The sequence below is a fragment of the Misgurnus anguillicaudatus genome, chromosome 5 (genome assembly GCF_027580225.2).
Source record: "Misgurnus anguillicaudatus chromosome 5, ASM2758022v2, whole genome shotgun sequence".
NCBI classification, from domain to species: Eukaryota; Metazoa; Chordata; class Actinopteri; order Cypriniformes; family Cobitidae; genus Misgurnus; species Misgurnus anguillicaudatus.
In genome coordinates, this window is record NC_073341.2 from 27,517,721 (window position 1) to 27,537,617 (window position 19,897).

Here is a 19,897-nt window from a genome sequence, read left to right on the forward strand (position 1 = left end):
TGTCAGATTTCAGTATAATTATGGTATAAATGGCATGCTGTGTTGGTAGAGTAACCTGTTTGAAGATGCTGAAGAAGCGTAATGTGTTCCTGTAGCTCAACTGATAGAGCACTGTGTTAGCAACGCAAAGGTCATGGGTTTGGCACACAGAGAACACACATAATAATAAATGACACGTATAGGTTGAACGCCCTGTCGCTTTGGAGTAAAGCATCAATTAAATGCATAAATGTAAATGTTTACACAACCATGAAGTTTTGAAGCAGTAAGTATACACTTGTAAAAACCATGGTAAAACTCTAGCATGCTGGATCAGACCTAAGTGGGCTCACTAAACTCTCTCGCTGTTTTACGGCTGACAGTGGGTCTTCTGAGTGTGTTAGTCCTTTCATCTAAGGGGTTTAAACAGTGCTGGAGAGATTTTAGCTGTTTTTACAAGCTGCTGAGAGTTACGACACTGTCAACGAGAGGTTGAGTATGTGCTAGAGATAGAATGACTTTTCTTCAGCAAGTGTGCTGCCAAGTTGCATTTCATGTACCTCACAATCTCTGTTATGATGGCTGGATCTGGAGGGCTCTCATCTATTGCATTAAGGAATTATTTATTAAGTCGTTTATCATCTGTGATGCATGATAGTAAGTGAATGTAACGAGATGAGCAGGCCGTTATTCCGGTGGAAGGGCCTCTCAGATCCAAGAGAGTATTATGCGGTCCTGTAAAAGCTGCCATATGGTAGCCAACTGTTTTTAGCATGTCTTGTTATGGTTTTCATTTGAAAAGCTAAAGATTATCAGGCTGTCTTGGGGTGTGTTTGCTGTATGATATATAAACTGTCAAAGTTTTAGCACAATTTTCACAGTCATTGAAATATGAGTGTGATGTTTGATCGCTATTATCTCTCCAGGGATCAACCCTGTGTTTTAGCCAATAACATTGCACCATGTTTCTTTTTTGCCTTACCATCGCTTGAATTTATCTCATAAAGTATGAAGTATGGCTATTTTAGCCTGACGCGCATTAGGTTATATTTTGATTAAGTCACATTACATCTTATTGCAGCTTTATATCCATGCAATCTGATAAAGTATCTATTTACCTATGCATCACATTTATATCCATGCAAACTGCACCTTTCGGCAGAATGTAATAACTCGTCTTCCCATGGTGCTCAATTTACTGTAAAAATTAGTTGCAGCATCCTTAAATTTAGTCTTGTAAACATTGTTTTCAGAGGTTTACATTGCAGTTAGTTTTTTATTTAGCCCATTATTGAAGATACACAATATTTGCTTACAAAACTGTTGGGTGGTTAAATATAGAAATTCTTGGACTAAAAAGTGTCATGAATTTTATTTTTGTACATTCATCGTGTTCTAATACATCTAGTTACGTTGTATTTTTAGCAGTGCTGCTATTTTAAGCCCGAATGCATTAATTTAGTCTGTGATTCTCTCGTCTGTACGCCAAAGCTGTGATCCGGTTCGGTGTGGATGACAAGCTGCTCGAGGTTGTGCAAAAAGAGACTGTGAAACAATTACAGCGCTCTGTGTCGTGACAGACAGCGTTCGTCCTCTCCAACAATGTGTTTTCAAGCTTAGCCTTTATTAATAAGCGCTGAGATAATTCCTATAGGGCTGCTTCAGCAGTTCTGGCCCGTAGTTTAGACAGGAAGTGCCCAGAGTCTGCCAGAAACTGCATTTTAACGGAGTGCAGAAGTGACGTATGCACACTGACTTCTAATGCTTACTGCATGAAGATTTTTGTAGTTTGCTGAGTGTGCAAAGCAAACGCTTTGAATGCCTCATGATTCACTCCAGATAAAAAGATCTAACAAAAAAAAAAACAAGTGTAGATATAGACGTAATTTAAATAATTCACAGCTCAATATTATGAGATACAAGCACATAATTAACCTTTTGCACATTGTCTCACTCAGTTACCTCACACATATGCGCACACATATCACAATTTTCTCAAGAAGATAGGTGAGTCAGATATGTTAACTTTCTATTTCAGGAGAAAAACATGTGCCTCCAAGTGTGAAATCAATCTAAATACAGCATCTCACTTTAAAACATCTAGTGCAGCGCTCTCAGTTTTATATTTAAAGGAATACTTCAACAAAATAAACTCCTAAATTTCATTCATATTTAAATTTATTTACAAAAAAGAAAAGTTTGCAAACACAGAAGTGTTAATTACATAATGTCTGGATACACTGAAAAAATATTTCATTGAATTTAATCAATTGTTTAAGGTAACTGGTTGCAATCAATTTATTTAAGCTACATTTAAACAAAAGTTTTATATTTTATTTTACTTTACTAATCTTTTTTGTTTAAATGTAGCTTAAATAAATTGATTGCAACCACTTACCTTTTTTTTTTTATTAAATTCAATGAATAGTTTTTTTCAGTGTAGTCATACTTTCAGCATCTGAAACATCTTTTAAGTAAGGGATAATGCTTCGCGTCGGGTCCTGATCACACTGTCGGGGCTTATTTCCCGATAACTACCGGCTGCCTCTACATTATCCCGCTTATTACACGGCTACTTGTCACATAAGAAAAAAAACGGACATGAATATGAATTTGAAACATTTTATTGGCATGTTTGTTTTAAATGAACATTTTTATCCTTTCGCGAAACTTTGCACAGATGCATAAAATGATCGTAATACCTTATTAAGATCCTCTGCTTCATACTTGTCTGTCTCCATTTTTTTTCTCTTTTAGCCAGTCTTTGAGAAGTTTTAATGCCCATTCTGTATTTTTTTTTGTGTTGGCTTCGTAGCTGTCATGCTCTATTTTGTCAAGTTCAGTCTCAGTAAGCTCTCGGTGTCTTGTCGTTGTTCGTTCTTCTATCCACTGTTTAAATGTTTTGTTTTTTCCGTACATGTTAAAATTAATGTCAAAATGTTCCATTCTTTAATTGTGGTTGTCCAGTGTTTGTCACAAGATGGCGCCATACAGTAATCTTTATTGGTCTTTATTGGCGCGGAGCGATTTTAATCGTACAAGTAGTTCCGGCCATGCGTTATTACTTTGAGCGGTTATTATTTGAAAAGAACAAACCTGCAAATGTCTCAACTGACCAATCAGAATCAAGCATTCCAGAGAGCCGTGTAATAATAAGCAAATAACATGAGGGTGAGTAAATAAAGACACAATGTTTCAGATGAACTGTGCCTTTAATAAGAAAAATGTATAGTAAATGTGCCTGTTTGTTCTGCAATTTATATAACAAACTAAAACCAGAAAACTGTGATACAGATTTCCTTAATCCCTAAAGAAGAACTAAACCATTAAAGGCGGAGTCCATGATGTTTGAGAGCCAATGCTGATATTTGAAATCACCTAAACAAACACGCCCCTACCCCAATAGAATCTGGACCTTCTGTTGATAGACCCGCCCCGCACATACGCAACCCGGCATTTGATTTGATTTGATTGGCTATAAGTGTGTTTTGGTAGTCGGCCCGTCTCCTTTTCCAACGCGTTTTTCAAACATTGTGCACTCCGCCTTTAAATCAATTGGAATTAATATTGGCCAAATATGTTGGAAGATTTGTTGTGATTGTGAGTCTGAACTAAATTAAGATGATAAAATTGGTAAGGAAAAAGAGCTATAACTTTGAGCGGTATTTTTTGAAAATACAAATGTTATTTGCTGTCATAGCCTACAGATGTCAGAGTTAAAAGTCCCGTTCTTTCTGTGTTTTTAAAGCTTTGATTGTGTTTACAGTGCGCCATGTAACATGTGTTCATGTTTCACGTGTAAAAAACACGGTATTTTTCACACAATTTACTTATCTCTATAGCGCTGTTTTCACTGTCCTCGGGCTGATGTCTTCCTTGTTCTATGAAATCTCTCCTTCAGAAATACGTAACGAGTTTTGATCGTGTAGCTTGTTTCGTGTGTCGTGATTCGACAGCAGCTTAGCTTAGCAGAGCCGTTTGTGCCCTAAGCTGGCGACTGACGTATTCCTGTGGGTGGAGGTTAGTAAAAAAAACTGTTCTACTACGGTACTGACGTCATTAAAGCAGGAAGTAGAGGGATGTAGTCCAAACCGTCCGTTTGCTTTAGGCTTTGAAAAGCGGATTCTGTTCAAGAAAATATATCGCCTGGCAGTGAACTTTGAGCTTTATCATTTTGCAGGTATTATTTATGCTCTAACAGCAACATTACACACTAACTAAAGTTAAAAAAATTGGATCAGGAAGAACGTGACCTTGTAATCCAGTAAAGCTCATATGTGACTGTACCATTTTAATAAGCATTGGGTTTATTATCTATTGGCACACAAAACCCTAGTGCTGCCAGAAGCAGGAAAATTTTCAATATATAATGCACTTTTGTTGAATGAAGGTTGCCAGCTGCTTTTCGAATGGGTAGCTTTGATAGATTTGTGTTGTATATTTGGACTGTATATGAGATATTTGTGGGTGGATTGTTTATTGATAAAATGTGAGATCACAACCACAGATTAATTGATTTACACAGAACTGTCTGAGAAGGCAATTCAATAACCCTTCTAACATCAATTGCGCACCCTCTCACTCTGTCTGTTTTTCTGTCTGTCCTTTAACTATTTAATTTTACACTGTCTACATTTTGTCTGAGACAGACAGCTTTCCTAATACCTTCTAGTTTATTTGAAATATGTTAAAAAGAGTTGTCAATGGACATTTTTTAAACAGTTTCAATGGGGTCTCTAGAACAGTGGTTCTCAAACTTTTCAGTGTGCGGCCCACCTTGTGTATGGTGCATACCTTTGCGGCCCCCCAAAGAAAATTTATTAAAAAATAGTTCTCAAACTTAATTTAATTTATCAAACTTAATTGTTTTAATTAAACAAAAGATTAAATTATACAAAGTAGTGCTGTTGGTTAGTAGCCTTATTTTTTTATTGAATTACACAAAATTCATGATAAATTAATGTATTTTATAAAAGTCATAAAACTGGGGCCCCCTGGCACCATCCCGCGGCCCCCCCTGGGGGCCCCGACCCCCAGTTTGAGAACCACTGCTCTAGAAGTAATGGTATAGTTGTTGCTATGTTGTTAATGTTTTTAAAAAAATATGCATACAAGTTCAGATGCAAAATCCTCTAAGTGCATCTGACAAGTTGTCTTGTAAATGAGCATTTTTTATCAGGCTCTTATGTTTAGGTTCAGTAATTTCACATTAATTGCAATGAAAATGTTATTACTCAGTAACTAAAATGTCTTTCAGCAAAATCCTTTTGGCAAAGGTGAAGTTTAGCGTTTAGCATTGTTTTACAGGCGTGGTGCATGATTTTTTAAAAACACTTTGGAAAAGGAAGTCGGGCTGAGTACCAAAACCCACTTGTAGACAATCAGCAGTAAGGGGCGGGTCTATCAAAAGAAGGTCCAGATTCTATCTGGTTGTTAAGTCATGACGTAAGGAATATCATTTCCAGCTCCAAGCCACCACATTTAAACAGCCATTTATGAGCACTTATTGATAGCACACATTTAAGCTAAAATTTTATAAACTTGCGTGTAAACTGCAGTCTCAGGCTCCCAGAATCAAAGACGGCAATATATTAATAATTCATATAAAATCCACGTCCATAAATCGATGTCTGCTCATCTTGGATTTTGTTATGGAGATAAAAATTAGGATCGGGTGTTTTTGGTAGTTTTTCATTATGAAACGAGTGTAATATACCTGTGATTTTTTGTTATTTCTCTATGACATCTGTGAGCGATTAACCCGGAAGCGGTGCATGACGTCAGACTTAACAACCGGATTGGGGTGGGTGCGTGTTTGTTTAGGTGATTTCAAATATGAACATTGGCTTTCAGAGATCATGCACCCCGCCTTTAAAAGCAAAACCTAGTTGGTTTTTAAAGTTTTTGCATCCATTTGGGGCTAATCTGAGTGACTTTAACTTCCTCTAGGGTGAGAATTAAATGTTGTAAACACACAATTATGTGATATTTGTTTGATATTATGTGATATTTGTTTGAACCATTTACATCACGCCTTGTGATGCAAACATGTGCCAAACAGGATACAGTAACCGTCACTGCTGCCAAACTCATGTGGCAATCTGAGTGACACTTTTAATTAACAGCTATTCACTGACTCGCACCGAAATATTTATTTCCATCAGTGACCGCCCAGGGGTGTCTATACAAAAACAGCCACACACATCCACACATGCACTTTAACCTTTATGCAAGCCAGAAAATGATTAAGGTTTATAATCAGGGTTATCAAAAAGGATGGTAGACTTGTTGAGACTGGTTCTGGTGGAGTTTTTGTGCACTTATGTATTGCTGTTCTTCTTATGTTGCATTAATTGCTTTTATTGTTACCTCATTTGTAAGTCGCTTTGGACAAAAGCGTCTGCTAAATGAATAAATGTAAAGTGTAAATCAACATGTACTTAATTTTTTGTAACAAATACTTTTTAATTTAGAGTTTAAACGGGTATGTCTTCCTCAGTGTAAACTTATGTAATAAATAATACAGATTTTTTGGTCACATTAAAGGTGCAGTGTGTCATTTTTTAGGAGGATTTCTTGACAGAAATGCAAAATAATTTACAAAACTATATTATCAGGGGTGTATAAAGACTTTTCATAATGAACCGTTATGTTTTTATTACCGTAGAACAAGACCTTTTTATCTACGTACACAGAGGGTCCCATTACATGGAAGTTGCCATTTTGTGCCGCCATTTTTCTACAGAAGCCCTTAATGGACAATTTTTTTACTAAGTTATCTTCGACGATGACATGTTTGTCCGGTGGTGGCTACCGTAGCTTCTCTATGTGTTTCAAAAGTGAGGGGTGAGCAGTGGACTTAAGGGCGATTTATAGTCGTGCTCTACGCCATAGCTACGGCGTAGGCTATCCGTAGCCTGTGCGTAGCTCTGCGTAGCCTGACGTGCACCTTGCCAATTTTTTTACAGAGCGTCAGTTCTACGCGGACCGCAAGCGCTGTGATTGGTCCACCAGAACCCCTCCCGTCAGGTAAAAAAACTGCGTCATAGGTATTTCCGTTTGCGATGGTGAAAACAAAGAATGGCCAAGTTGAGGAGTGATTTAACTCAAACTGCAACAAAAGTCGCTGTTTATTTACATCCATCATTGCTGGTCTTCCCAAATTATACACAAGTTGCTGTTTCTTCTTCGTTTGTGGCTTAACTTGCAAAGCTTCTTCTTCTTTGGTGTTCGCGCTGCTACTGTGGTTACACACGTGGTTACTGCCCACCAGCGGCCTGTGTGCGTGTTTGCACGTCGACGCGGGCGACGATGCAAAAGTATAAATGAAAACTGACGCGGAGCCTACGCCGTAGGACCTACGCACGACTATAATGAGCCCTTAAGCTGTTGGTTGCAATTCGCAGCCTCACCACTAGATACCGCTAAAATGTACACACTGCACCTTTAAGATAGATTATTTCATGTGACAAATTGCAATAAAGAGATAAATCACATACATGTTCTTATTTTTGAGATTAAAAATATCAGTTTACTGATATTATTAATGTTTTCAAGAGGCTTATTAGATAAACACATTACCACTCCACCCATCTCAGCACTTGAATCTGTCCATATTTGAAGTTGTCTGTGTGTGAATGCAAAGGCGTTCTTATGCATGGGCATTTTGGGTTTTCATATCCTCCTGAAATACTCGACTGCACTCTGATTTTGGAGAAAACAGGGATGCCCTGATTATTTCATGTGCTTTGTGGAACCATCAGGACAGACAGTTTTTATGCTTCCCAGGATATTGCAGTACTAAGTCTCAATGGAAATTAAATATCAGATTAGTCTGTTTAAGCAGATGTGATTTTAAAGGGATAGTTCACAGAACTAAAAAAAATCTGTCATCGTTTACTTACCCTCAAGTTCCAAACCTGTATACATTTCATTGTTTTGCTGACCACAAATTAGGATATTTACATTAAAAATGTTTGTGACCAAACAGATCTGGGGCATCATTGATTCCAAAGTAGGAAAAAAGAATACTAGGGAAGTCAATGGTGCCCCAGATCTTCTTGATCACAAACATTACTCACCCAACTTGAGGGTGAGTAAATAATAAAAGAATGTTCTTTTTTTGGTGAACTATCCCTTTAAATTAGATGTGAGTTATGTCTAATAGAAATCCTTATTCTTACATGTCATAGTGATTTAATCTTCAGATAGCATGCGGTTAGGATCCAAGTGTCACATCCATGAGTCTGCTTGTATGTATGTGTCTTTACGTGTTTTGCCCTAGGGATGGTGACAGCACGATACAACCACACATACACACACACATACCATGTGACTAGAATTCTTCCACGGCTGCACATGCATCAATAACACACACACACACACACACACGTACACATGCTGCTCACAACAGGATCACACGACTGGATTATGCTGCATTTCTGGATGTACTTTACCACACATAGAGGAGAGAAAATGTGACTTTTATAGGACACGTAGGAGTGTGTGTGTTTAATAGATATTGTGCATGCAATGTAATGTTAAGTAGTCTTAACAGGTTTATTAAAAGCTCGTACACTGCAGTAATCACAATCTGTTTGTTTTGCTGTGCATTCGTGGTGTGAATTATTTTGGTTGTTACTGAGTTTGTTTTGAAGCAGTTGCTGGTGAAACTCAGTTGGTTGTCTTGTTGATAGTTACCAGTCCCTGGCGTGAAAAGATTTGTTACACACACAGATACTCTGTGTGTGTGTTGCTGTGCTGCTGGTACTGTAAACTGCATTCACACTGCAGTCATTGACAGATACTCAATGCGGTCATCAAATAACTCATCAGCATGATTCTGCTGATTCCAGAACAGCACACGCTCACTGTCACACGGCTGCAAAAATCATGTGTCAGTGTGTGTTTACATCATTAACCGTGTGGTTCCATCGAAAGACCAAACTCCCGCACAGAGCTCATGCTTACATGTGAGTAAACAACTAGAGAATAATGAGAATTAGATTTTGTATGTGAAGCTGTGGGAGATTACAGCAGGTTGTGTCATGGTAATAAAGCTATGATCTATTGTAATTGGGTTCAGATAAATGGTTTGTGGTTTCTATTTAATGAGAATTATTTTTGCTTTCAAAAAATTAATGTGTGTAATTATTTTGTGTAATTAATGAAGACATTAGAAGATAAAATTAAAAGAATGGAATGGAAAAATATGTAAATATTAAACAATATGGTTTTATCTCTTCTTTTTTCTCTGTTTTATTAATATATATAAAGTTAAACTGTGAGATGCATATACATGCATGAAAAAGCATTGCCATAATACAAAAATTTCATATAAAATAATATAAATGTTAACAGATAAAATAAATGCGCATGTAGCTACCGTAAATACTAATTCACGTTTAGGTAAACAGTCAAGTAGTAAATAAATTCAAAGCAGTTAGCATTAATCTTATGCACAATTGTTTTCATAAAATTTTCCCACCACTTCTGGGTTCACAACGCATGATTTTCAGCTGTCCAAGACAAAAGATGGCCATTGTGAAACATTCATGACAATTCTGATCATAGCTCTTAAATGGTGGTCATTTGTCATACCGTGAGAGAGATGCCCGTTGTCACCGTTTTGCAATCAAATATAGCCTGCGATTATTTTCTGACTGTGTCAGAAATTTTGCATGATCATACGACACACACCTACTAAATAGCCAATGAAAATGCAACATGAAAATGACGCATTGATCAACAGGATGTGTCACTAAAGTTAAATACGCTTTGTTGCATAAACTGTACTGAAGACACTGCTGAAGTTAACATTGCAGTAGTTATCATGAATATTTAGTATTACTGTACATACAGACAAGGCTTACCTTTATGTGAACTACGTTGCTTCCTCTGCACAAGTGGCATTCGTGATTCACCCTGATTTGTTTTCAACTAGTGCTTCCTGATGACGTTTACTAACTTGCGTTGTTGCCTACGAACTAGGCCTGGGCCGATATAAGATTCTGGTGGTATGATAACCTTTAGCCAAAATACCACAGTTTCACAGTGTTGCGGTATTAAATGTAAACATCAAATCAATCACATGACTTAATGATTTAAAGATGCAATTTGTATTTATCCGGCCGCTAGATGGCGCCAGATTAAACAATAACAATGATGTTGTTTACTGACGCTCTGAAGCAGCGTGGAATTATGGGATTTGTACTCTTTAACTCAACCGCTGATGGCCATCAATCAGACGAGAACGGGAAATCACGTTGACTGATAAGGTAATCAAGTCTTATAAATGTTGCGTTTGATGACATTGTTTATTTCATTATGTAAGTTTATATGTCATGTTCAAAACGAAATTATTAGTCATAGATATTACAGTATTAGTCCAAATTTGATGGTTAACACAGCACAGAATTAAGTTTTCAACTTACAATCTACAATGATTTTTCACATAATGTATTGACAGTACAAATCTTATTGTGAAGTGTCTTAAAATGACCATTTATATTGCTGTACAATATTTTTTGATGTGCATATCGTCTGCGGGAAGACGCGCTGATTACAATCTACACACTAATGTTGTGATCAATATAATAGCATATGTTTTTTGAAGGGTTACGAATCAAAACAACCCACCCATCGCGTAAAACACAAGCAGGATCAGAATCTCTGTCTCGTTAAATGTTGTCGTGAAGCTCTCTCCATCCAGATAATGCAACACCAAATTGATCCTCTCTCGTTTTGTTCCAAACTCTTCTTGGGTCATTCGGTTGGCCCGTACGCTTACAGGAGCTGACACAACAAGCGGCAGACGGTAAAGAGTTATCCATAAGTTCATAAGCAAGCGCGTAGCCCGACAGGCGCTATCGCATAGTTCCACATTTGTCCACGACACTGGCTGCGTCCGAAAACTCAAGGCAGTGAGGACTTGTTGCCTCGCTGCCTCATTAGGGAAATTACTTCGGACTCGGAGGCATGAAGGCAGCTCAGAGAAAGGCTTCCCGACGCACTTCAAAGGCAGCGTGTTTGAAATATAAACAGAGACCTTTGTGATAACTAATCACATATTTGAAAACTACAATACTAATTTCTCGCTAGAAATGCAATTAAAATGTGTAAAAAGTGAAAATATACGTTTATTTACCCTAAATTTGTGCTCCAGTCGCTTCCTTGGCCGGCATTTTATTTTTTCGAACTCGACCACTGTTGTCATGTGGTTTATGTCAGTAAAGGCGGTGACAAAGGGTCACATGGATATTAACGTCATTGACAGGAGACTGCACTGCCCCGTAACAATGTTTTGAATGGAAATTTTCTCACAATTTACAAGTAGTTGAAAACATTACAGATATTGATAGTAATCAGCTGGACAAAATATATAACACTGGCCTAGTGGTTTTTGGACATTTTACTGCAAATATCTTACAAATTGCACCTTTAATAAATTTTGTATAAACACAGCTCATACCTTGGAGACTATATCACAGAACATTTTAGTGGTTTTGAAACCATGACTGTTTAAAACCACGGTATACCTTGAAACCGGTAACCGGCCCATGCCTACTACGAACAGTAGGTAGTATCATCGTACAATTTACATACATGTCGTACTCAAGTTTATTTTAAGTTTAAGATTACGGTGTGATCTGTCATGATCTAAAATGACAGAAATTGCACAGACTGTACATTTTCTTAAAGGTGCAGTGTGTAGATTTTAGCGGCATCTAGCAGTGAGATACAAAATACATTAGTGCCAAAACGTTTGTCTGTTTAGGACTACCGTGAAACATGGCAGCACAAAATGGCAACTTCCATGTAAGGGGACCCCCGGTGTATGTAGATAAAAACGTCTCATTCTTAGGTAATAAACACATAACAGTTCATTATGTGAGGTCATTATACACCGCTGATAATATAGTTATGTAGATTATATTGCATTTCTGTCAAGAGATCTTTATAAATGTTACACACTGCACATTTAAGACAGCTATAATTTTTCTGACCATTCATGCATAAATAAGACTTCCTAAACATTGTTGTTTTTGCAAAAGGAAGTGAGTCATCACATTATTTTAAAGTACACCTGTTTCAGGTGTGGGGGTGGTAACAGCAGACTATCCCTTCATTTCTAGTTCATGCTGCTCTCTCTTTCTCTCTCTTTTCTGAGTCATCATTGGATGACTCAGATTTAATCATTTTTTTGCTGGTCTCTTTTATTTGACAACTTGCCACACATGCCACTTCCAACTTTCTCTCTTTCCCTTTCACTTTGCCTCCCTCTCTCTATGCACTGTGTCCTTTCTCTATTTCTCTTTCACACTCCCTTCATCTTCTCTTGTTCCTCCCTCATTCTCTTGCACTCCAGCCAGATGGTTGAGCTCTGGCTGGGCTGCTTATGGGCATTTGAAATGCTAATGTTTGTTACTGTGCTAATATGTTTATCTACACAGAACAGTTTTTGTGGCAAAATGACAGACTTGTCTTAGTCTTGACTCGTCAACAAGAATTACAGTTTATTACAATTACTCTCTCTCGCTCTCTCTCTGTCATTCTCTGTCTCTCTCTCTCTCTCTGTCATTCTCTCTCTCTCTCTCTCTCTCTCTCTCTCTCTGTCATTCTCTGTCTCTCTCTCTCTCTGTCATTCTCTGTCACTTAGTGTGGAAGATCGTCAGTGTGCTGACACGGTTAGCTTTTCCGACAGCTCCTGCAGTCAGGGCCCGTACCTGGGCAATTCGGACCGCTACGGAAACCTTCGAAACGTTCCGGGCCCTCAGGGGCCTCCCGTGGCCCCTCCAAGCCCAGCAAGTCTGGCCTGGGCGCAACGGACCCGGCACCAACCCGCAAGCCTGGCTCTCCGCAAGCAAGAGGAAGAGGAGAGCCAGCGCTGCAAAGTGCTCTCTGACAGCTATGAGCTCTCCACAGACCTACAGGACAAGAAGGTGTGTGAGAGGTTCACGAAGTACGGCCTGCCAATATACATTTACAATAGGGACCATCCGGATATACATTAATCCCCTTACAAAGCTTCTTAACAAATAAATAAATAGATGCATATTGGTTTGAGATGAAATAATTTGATTATGTGAGGGAACTAACACAGTATAGTCATCATCATGCAAAAGTATTTGATTGCAAAATAGAGCCTTTAATTCAACATGCAAATATTTAAAAGAAAATTAAAATCATTTAGTGAAGAATTGACCAATGCTGCCAGTAAATGTAGCTTTGCTTTCTGAACTGGGAAAAAACTTAAATTACTCCATTTAGGAAACATCACGTGTCTTTTTTTCGTATTAATCCTGTTTCTTTCTCATGGTCTTCCTCTTCATCAGGTGGAGATGCTGGAGAGGAAGTATGGTGGCTACTTCCTGAGCAGACGAGCGGCACGCACCATACAGACGGCGTTCCGGCAGTATCGCATGAACAAGAACTTTCAGCGGCTGCGCAGCTCTGCCTCTGAAAGTCGCATGACACGCCGGATCATCCTGTCGAACATGCGTTCGCAGTACTCGTTTGACGAAAGACAACCACAGGTAATGTACTTTAATGTTATAATAGTAGATTTAACTACTTTAGTGCTATAATAATAAACACAAAACACACAAAAAACTGCAGAGCACAAATTTAAGCATCGATACAATATTTATAATGTTTTTTTTATTTTTATAAATTTGTAAACAAAATTTAGTTTTAACTTCAAAGTCCGTTATTGTGGTTTATATTCATTTTTTGAGAGATTGTACTAATTTTTTCCCACCTATTCTAATGGGAATTCATACTTATTTTACAAGGTGACTAATTTGTATGAATTCATACAAAGTGAATTGTACAAAAACTTACGATTTTGAGGAAAATACATTAATGAAACCCCACACCTAACCACGCCCCTAAATCCAACATGACTGGGACGAAAAGTCTCCCAAAAGTCTCAAAGTCTTACAAAAACGTACAAATGAATTCATACAAATTACCACCTAATAAAAAATGAATTAAGGGCAGTCATAGCGTGGTGCACTGATAAAAAACATATCAACATATTAACAAATTAAGTTAAATAATTTCAACTTGTTTATAAATTATGTCACACATTAGTCAAAAACTTAAAAAAATAGAACAGTGGTATGAAAAAGTGTTTGCCCCCTTCCTGCTTTTTTTTGCATGTTTGTCAGGGTACATTCACACAGGGTGTACGCGTTAACGCTTCCCATTCACTTTTAATGCATGACGTCAAGCGTTGGCGAACTGAATTGTGGATCCGTCTGCGCCGCGTCGCTGCCATTTCTCAACTTTTCAAGCGACAATGCGTACATCAGATCGCTTTATGCAAATAACGTAGGCTGAGCCAGCCAATAGGCTTTATGCCCAGCTGCACTACTTCCTGAACTTCAGACAACTCCTTGTTTCCTGTCTGCCATTATTGGACAAACTGATTAATCCATGTGTGGAAAACAAGGAAACAAGGAGCTGGCTGAAGTTCAGGAAGTAGTGCAGCTGGGCATAAAGCCTATTACGTTTATGGAAGATCGGAGCATGTGTTGCGGCCACTGTGATTGGCTGTTGGCCACGCTTCAGACAAGCCTTCCATCAAGCGTTAACGCTTTCGCCCCGTGTGAATGGACCATCACACTTTAATGTTTCAGATCATGAAACAAATTTAAATATAAATCAAATATAACACAATTAAACACAACGGTTTTTATTGTAAAGGGAAAACAAAATCAAAACCCACATGGCCCTTTGATTAGTATTTACATTTGTTTCATGATCTGAATCATTAAAGTGTGACAAACATGCAAAAAAAATGATCAAGAAGGAGGCCAACACTTTTTCACACCACTGCATGTTCAGTTTGATTAAACTTGCACGCAGCACTGCAGCTTGTAACCCGAAGGTCACCAGTTTGAGTCTCGGGCAGCAGGTTGCTGGTGCTGTGTTGCTCTTGAAGGGCAGGGCACCTTTAAAGGCACCTCAACTTCAGTTGTTTCCCGGGTGGTGAAGGCTAGCTACCCACTGCTCTGGGTGTGTGTGTGTTCACTACTCACTGGGATTGGTTAAATGCAAGTTAAATTTCGAGTATACTCATCAAAACATGTTACACACACTTTAATGGCCATGAGATTGTTTCTGCATTTTTTTATACTATTGTGTTGTGTGGTCACATTGGACATCACACTTGGAATTCACCAAAAGTATAAAACGTAGTTTTTATTGTCAGATTGCGTTTTCTTTTTTGTACTATTAATTATGGAAAGAAAATGTATTGTTAATTTTGCTCAGTGTCATTTATTTTGAGATCCTTTAATGATTTGACTAACTTTCCCTTTTATCTTTTATGTTAAGCAGTCTCATTCTTGTGCTAAAGTTATATTAAATGATGCCAGTTGTCCTTGATACGTCACCTTGGATAATGATTAATAGAGAGAAATGCAATTCTTTTCCCTTTTGCTCTTTTTTGGTGAATTTTGAAAACAAAACATTCATTGTAACTAATCACCGACTAACTAGCATATTCTTTATACAACCCCAAAACAGAAAAAGTTGGGACACAGTAGAAATTGTGAGTAAAAAAGGAATGGAATAATTTACAAATCTCATAAACTTATATTTTATTCACAGTAGAATATAGATAACAAATCAAATGTTGAAAGTGATACATTTTGAAATTTCATGCCAAATATTGGCTCATTTTGGGTTTCATGGGAGCTGCACATTCCAAAAAAAGTTGGGACAGGTAGCAATGGGGGGCCAGAGGAGTTAGAATGTACATATAAGGAACAGCTGGAGGAGGACCGATGTTTAGGAATAGGAATGTTGTCCTATTCTTGTCTAATACAGGCTTCTAGTTGCTCAACTGTCTTAGGTCTTCTTTGTCGCATCTTAATCTTTATGATGCACCAAATGTTTTCTATGGATGAAAGATCTTGACTGCAGGCTGGCCATTTCAATACTCAGATCCTTCTTCTTCGCAGTCTTGATGTTGTAATTGATGCAGAATGTGGTCTGGCGTTTCATGTTGGAAAATGCAAGGTCTTCGCTGAAAGAGACAACGTCTGAATGGGATCATATGTATCTAGAATTTGGATAAACCTTTCAGCATTGATGGTGCCTTTCCAGATGTGTAAGCTGCCCATGCCACACGCACTCATGCAACCCCAAACCATCAGAGATGCAGGCTTCTGAACTTAGCGCTAATAACAACTTGGGTTGTCATTGTCCTCTTTAGTCCGGATGAAATGGCATCCCAGTTTTCCAAAAAAGAACTTCAAACTTTGATTCGTTGGACCACAGAACAGTTTTGGACTTTGCCAAAGTCCATTTTAAATGAGCCTTGCCCAGGGAAAACGCCTGTGCTTCTGGATCATGTTTAGATATGGCTTCTTTTTTGACCTATAGAGTTTTAGCTGGCAACAGCGAATGACACGGTGGATTGTGTTCACTGACAATGTTTTCTGGAAGTATTCCTGAGCCCATGTTATGATTTCCATTACAGTAGCATTCTTGTATGTGATGCAGTGCCGTCTAAGGGCCCGAAGATCACGGGCATCCGGTATGGTTTTCCGGTCTTGACCCTTACACACAGAGATTGTTCCAGATTCTCTGAATCTTTTAATGGTATTATGCAGTGTAGATGATGATAACTTCAATCTCTTTGCAATTTTTCTCTGATAAAGTCAGAAAACTATTTTTCGCTGCAGCATTGGGGGAATTGGTGATTATCTGCCCATCTTGACTTCTGAGAGACACTGCCACTCTGAGAGGCTCTTTTTATACCCAATCATGTTGCCAACTGACCTAATAAGTTGCAAATTGGTCTTTCAAATGTTCCTTATGTGTATATTTGGATGTTCTGGCCTCTTGTTGCTACCTGTCCCAACTTTTTTTGGAATGTGCAGCTCTCATGAAATCCAAAATGAGGCAATATTTGGCATGACATTTCAAAATATCTCACTTTCAACATTTGATTTGTTATCTAGATTCTACTGTGAATAAAATATAAGTTTATGAGATTTGTAAATTATTCCATTCCTTTTTTACTCACAATTTCTACTGTGTCCCAACTTTTTCTGTTTTGGGGTTGTACTATAACCCTCCTTTGGCATTTAATATGCAGTGATTAAAACTCTCCAGGGCTAATCTGCATAATTTTTACATTAGCTGTATCTGAGTTATGCACATAGCGAGAAATTAAATTAAAATGTTGTAGTATAACTTGTTACATTTATTTACAATACAGCAACTTTTAAAAGCTACAAATAAAAATTTTGTCTTTTGCCCCTCAGGTTCAGCCCCAGACTCCACAACAGCAGCATGATCGATACGGCAGTCATCACCTGTCATCTATGGGCACAGCGGGCCAACCAGGAACTCCAGACACGCAGCAAGAGTCTGATTCACCTGCCCACTGTCCTTCAGACAGAGAGGAATACTCACATACGGATGACGCCTTTAACAAACAGGTGAGAGATGTGCGAAATGGAAATATTGCATTTATTGTACAGACAAATGTTTGTTTTTATTTGAACTTCCGTTAAGATTGTGGCTGCAGTTTTAAGTTCGTTTTCAAAATGAAGTTTGATTTAATTTCAATGTTGTTGTAGAATACATCTGTAGGTTTATGCTAAATTAAATATCACCTTAGAGAGCTTGGTTTAAATGAGCTTTAACCGTTGTCGACAAGACATATGTTGTGTTACAGCTGACTCCTAAGGCAATAAGGATTTGTTCACACTGAACACAAAATCTAATCTGGTAGGTTTTCCTATATATAGAACTGATAGTCCTTTTGCAAGTGATGAAATCTGATCCGTTGTAGACGGTATAGTCAGTATCTGGTTTATCCACAGGTGTTGCTATAGTAATGCTGAATGTGTCAGCATTATGCCAAAAGACTTTCTCGTACGACAACTGGGAGTAGCTGTCAGTGTACAAAGGGAGACCGAAACATGATATGAACCCGAAGTTTGACTTTGACAGCGTTGTCACCAATTTGCATAAAATACACTAATCTACCGACCCACTGTTCACTTTATAGTGAATGTCATATAGGTGCTTTGACTTTATGTGGATTTAGACATAGATCCAGACAATATTGCACACTTCGTTTATGTTACATAGGCATTGCATTATTAATGATTAATAAAATATAAAAAATATAAAATTATAATAATAAAAAAAAAACTACTTAAAATTCAATCTGATTACATATAATGGCACATATGGATATTGTTTGTGTCCGAATCTTCTGATTTCATTCGTTTTTTTGCTGCTCAGACTACAAAAACACTAAATGGATCTAAGTTAAATATGCCAAAGTTGTGTTTTTGTACTAGTTGTGTTTTCTGTTAGAGCAAGGAAATAGCAATAACTACACTTCATGTAATACTAGCATTACTCAAAGGAAACATTTGTTTTTTTTTCCAGAGCAATATAAAATAATTGCAAAGTCTCCCTGGAGTGACCTTGTGTGAAAGTCATTCATAGTGGAGAAGACAACATGTGATATTTGCCTAAACATGCCAGAGCTTTAACCACCATCAACCTTATTTGACTAGCACCAATACTAAGTTAATTATGTCTTCATGTGCATGCACAGGTGACATCTTTGGCTGACTCAATGGACGACACTTTGACATGTCAGTCAAGTCGAGGGGATTCTCAGGATGGTGGTGGGGGGGCCGGAGAGGAGAGTGAGGATTTCGGCGAGTGCGTGTGGAGCAACAAACCTACCCCACGCAGGGGGAACTTGGGGGAACAGGAGCGACTGAGGGTAATGCACGAAGACAGCAGTGCCACCTCATACAGCGATGTCACGCTTTACATGGACGACGGGATGCCGTGTTCGCCGCTGTCCATTGACCGAGTGCCATCTAGCACGGACACGGAGTACTGGGGCGTCAGCAGCGGGGTCGGAGGTCGCGAGGACAGCCGGGACACGGAGGTCGGCGGCAGCAATAACAGCCGGCGAAGCACACCGTGCACTGAATGCCGGGATTACCGTTTACGTGGGTCACACCTCCCTGTTCTCACTATAGAGCCGCCCAGCGACAGCTCCGTCGACCTGAGCGACCGCTCCGATCGTGGCTCTCTCAGCAGACAGCTGCTTTACGAGCAAGAGCCCACGGGTGCTGGGTCGCCCCAAGGAACTCTTAAACACAACCCCGTCCCTCGCTCACCCAATCCCTGCACGGCACAGGCACAGGGCCAGGCACGACCGTCGGGCCGCCCGATTCCATCACCTCTCCCTACGCATCTACCACATCATGCTATGATGCACCAACATCACCACCCGCACCCTTACCATCCAATTCACCACCACCCTGTACCACACATCCATCACCCGTACGCAGACCCCACGTCCCCCTCACCCACCCAGCCTCCACTTACGCCGCTATCTTCCTCATCCTCTGCACCGCTGCCCCCTACTGGCCTGGAGCATTCAGATGGGGACAACGACTCGCTGAACTCCACCACCAACTCTAATGAGACCATCAACTGCAGCTCAGGCTCCTCATCCAGAGACAGTCTGAGAGAGCCGTTGCCTCCGCTGGGAAAACAGACCTATCAGAGAGAAAGCAGGCACAGCTGGGACTCGCCCGCTTTTAACAATGATGTGGTGCAGAGGAGGCAATACCGCATTGGACTCAACCTCTTTAACAAGTAAGAGACTTTGATACAGTGCCAAGGTTTCTGCATTGCATAATAGAGAAGTTATATGTATATTTGGATTACTGTAAATAAAAAAGGAATAGCATAGACTGTTGCATTCATCAGAATTTGTTCATATGTGTTTTTTTTTTAATACAAAATTTAGGAGATGATGGATTTGAGAGATTTCCCTTCGGTTTTGATTTAGTACCTGTTAAAGATCACAGCATGTCTCTTTATTATAAATCACAGAGAATTGATTATGAAATGT

General features: G+C 38.8%; 1 protein-coding gene across 7 annotated transcripts in view; it reads left to right on the forward strand.

Annotated features, from left to right (window-relative positions):
- Positions 1–19,897, forward strand: part of iqsec2a (IQ motif and Sec7 domain ArfGEF 2a) — a 123,666-nt gene that overhangs the window by 51,030 nt on the left and 52,739 nt on the right. For all 7 annotated transcript variants that reach the window (XM_055167915.2, XM_055167919.2, XM_055167914.2 and 4 more), the window contains 4 exons: positions 12,638–12,920; positions 13,314–13,514; positions 17,262–17,438; positions 18,575–19,638. In XM_055167915.2, the coding sequence (XP_055023890.2) occupies positions 12,638–12,920; positions 13,314–13,514; positions 17,262–17,438; positions 18,575–19,638 (1,725 nt within the window). The remainder of the gene's footprint in view (positions 1–12,637; positions 12,921–13,313; positions 13,515–17,261; positions 17,439–18,574; positions 19,639–19,897) is intronic.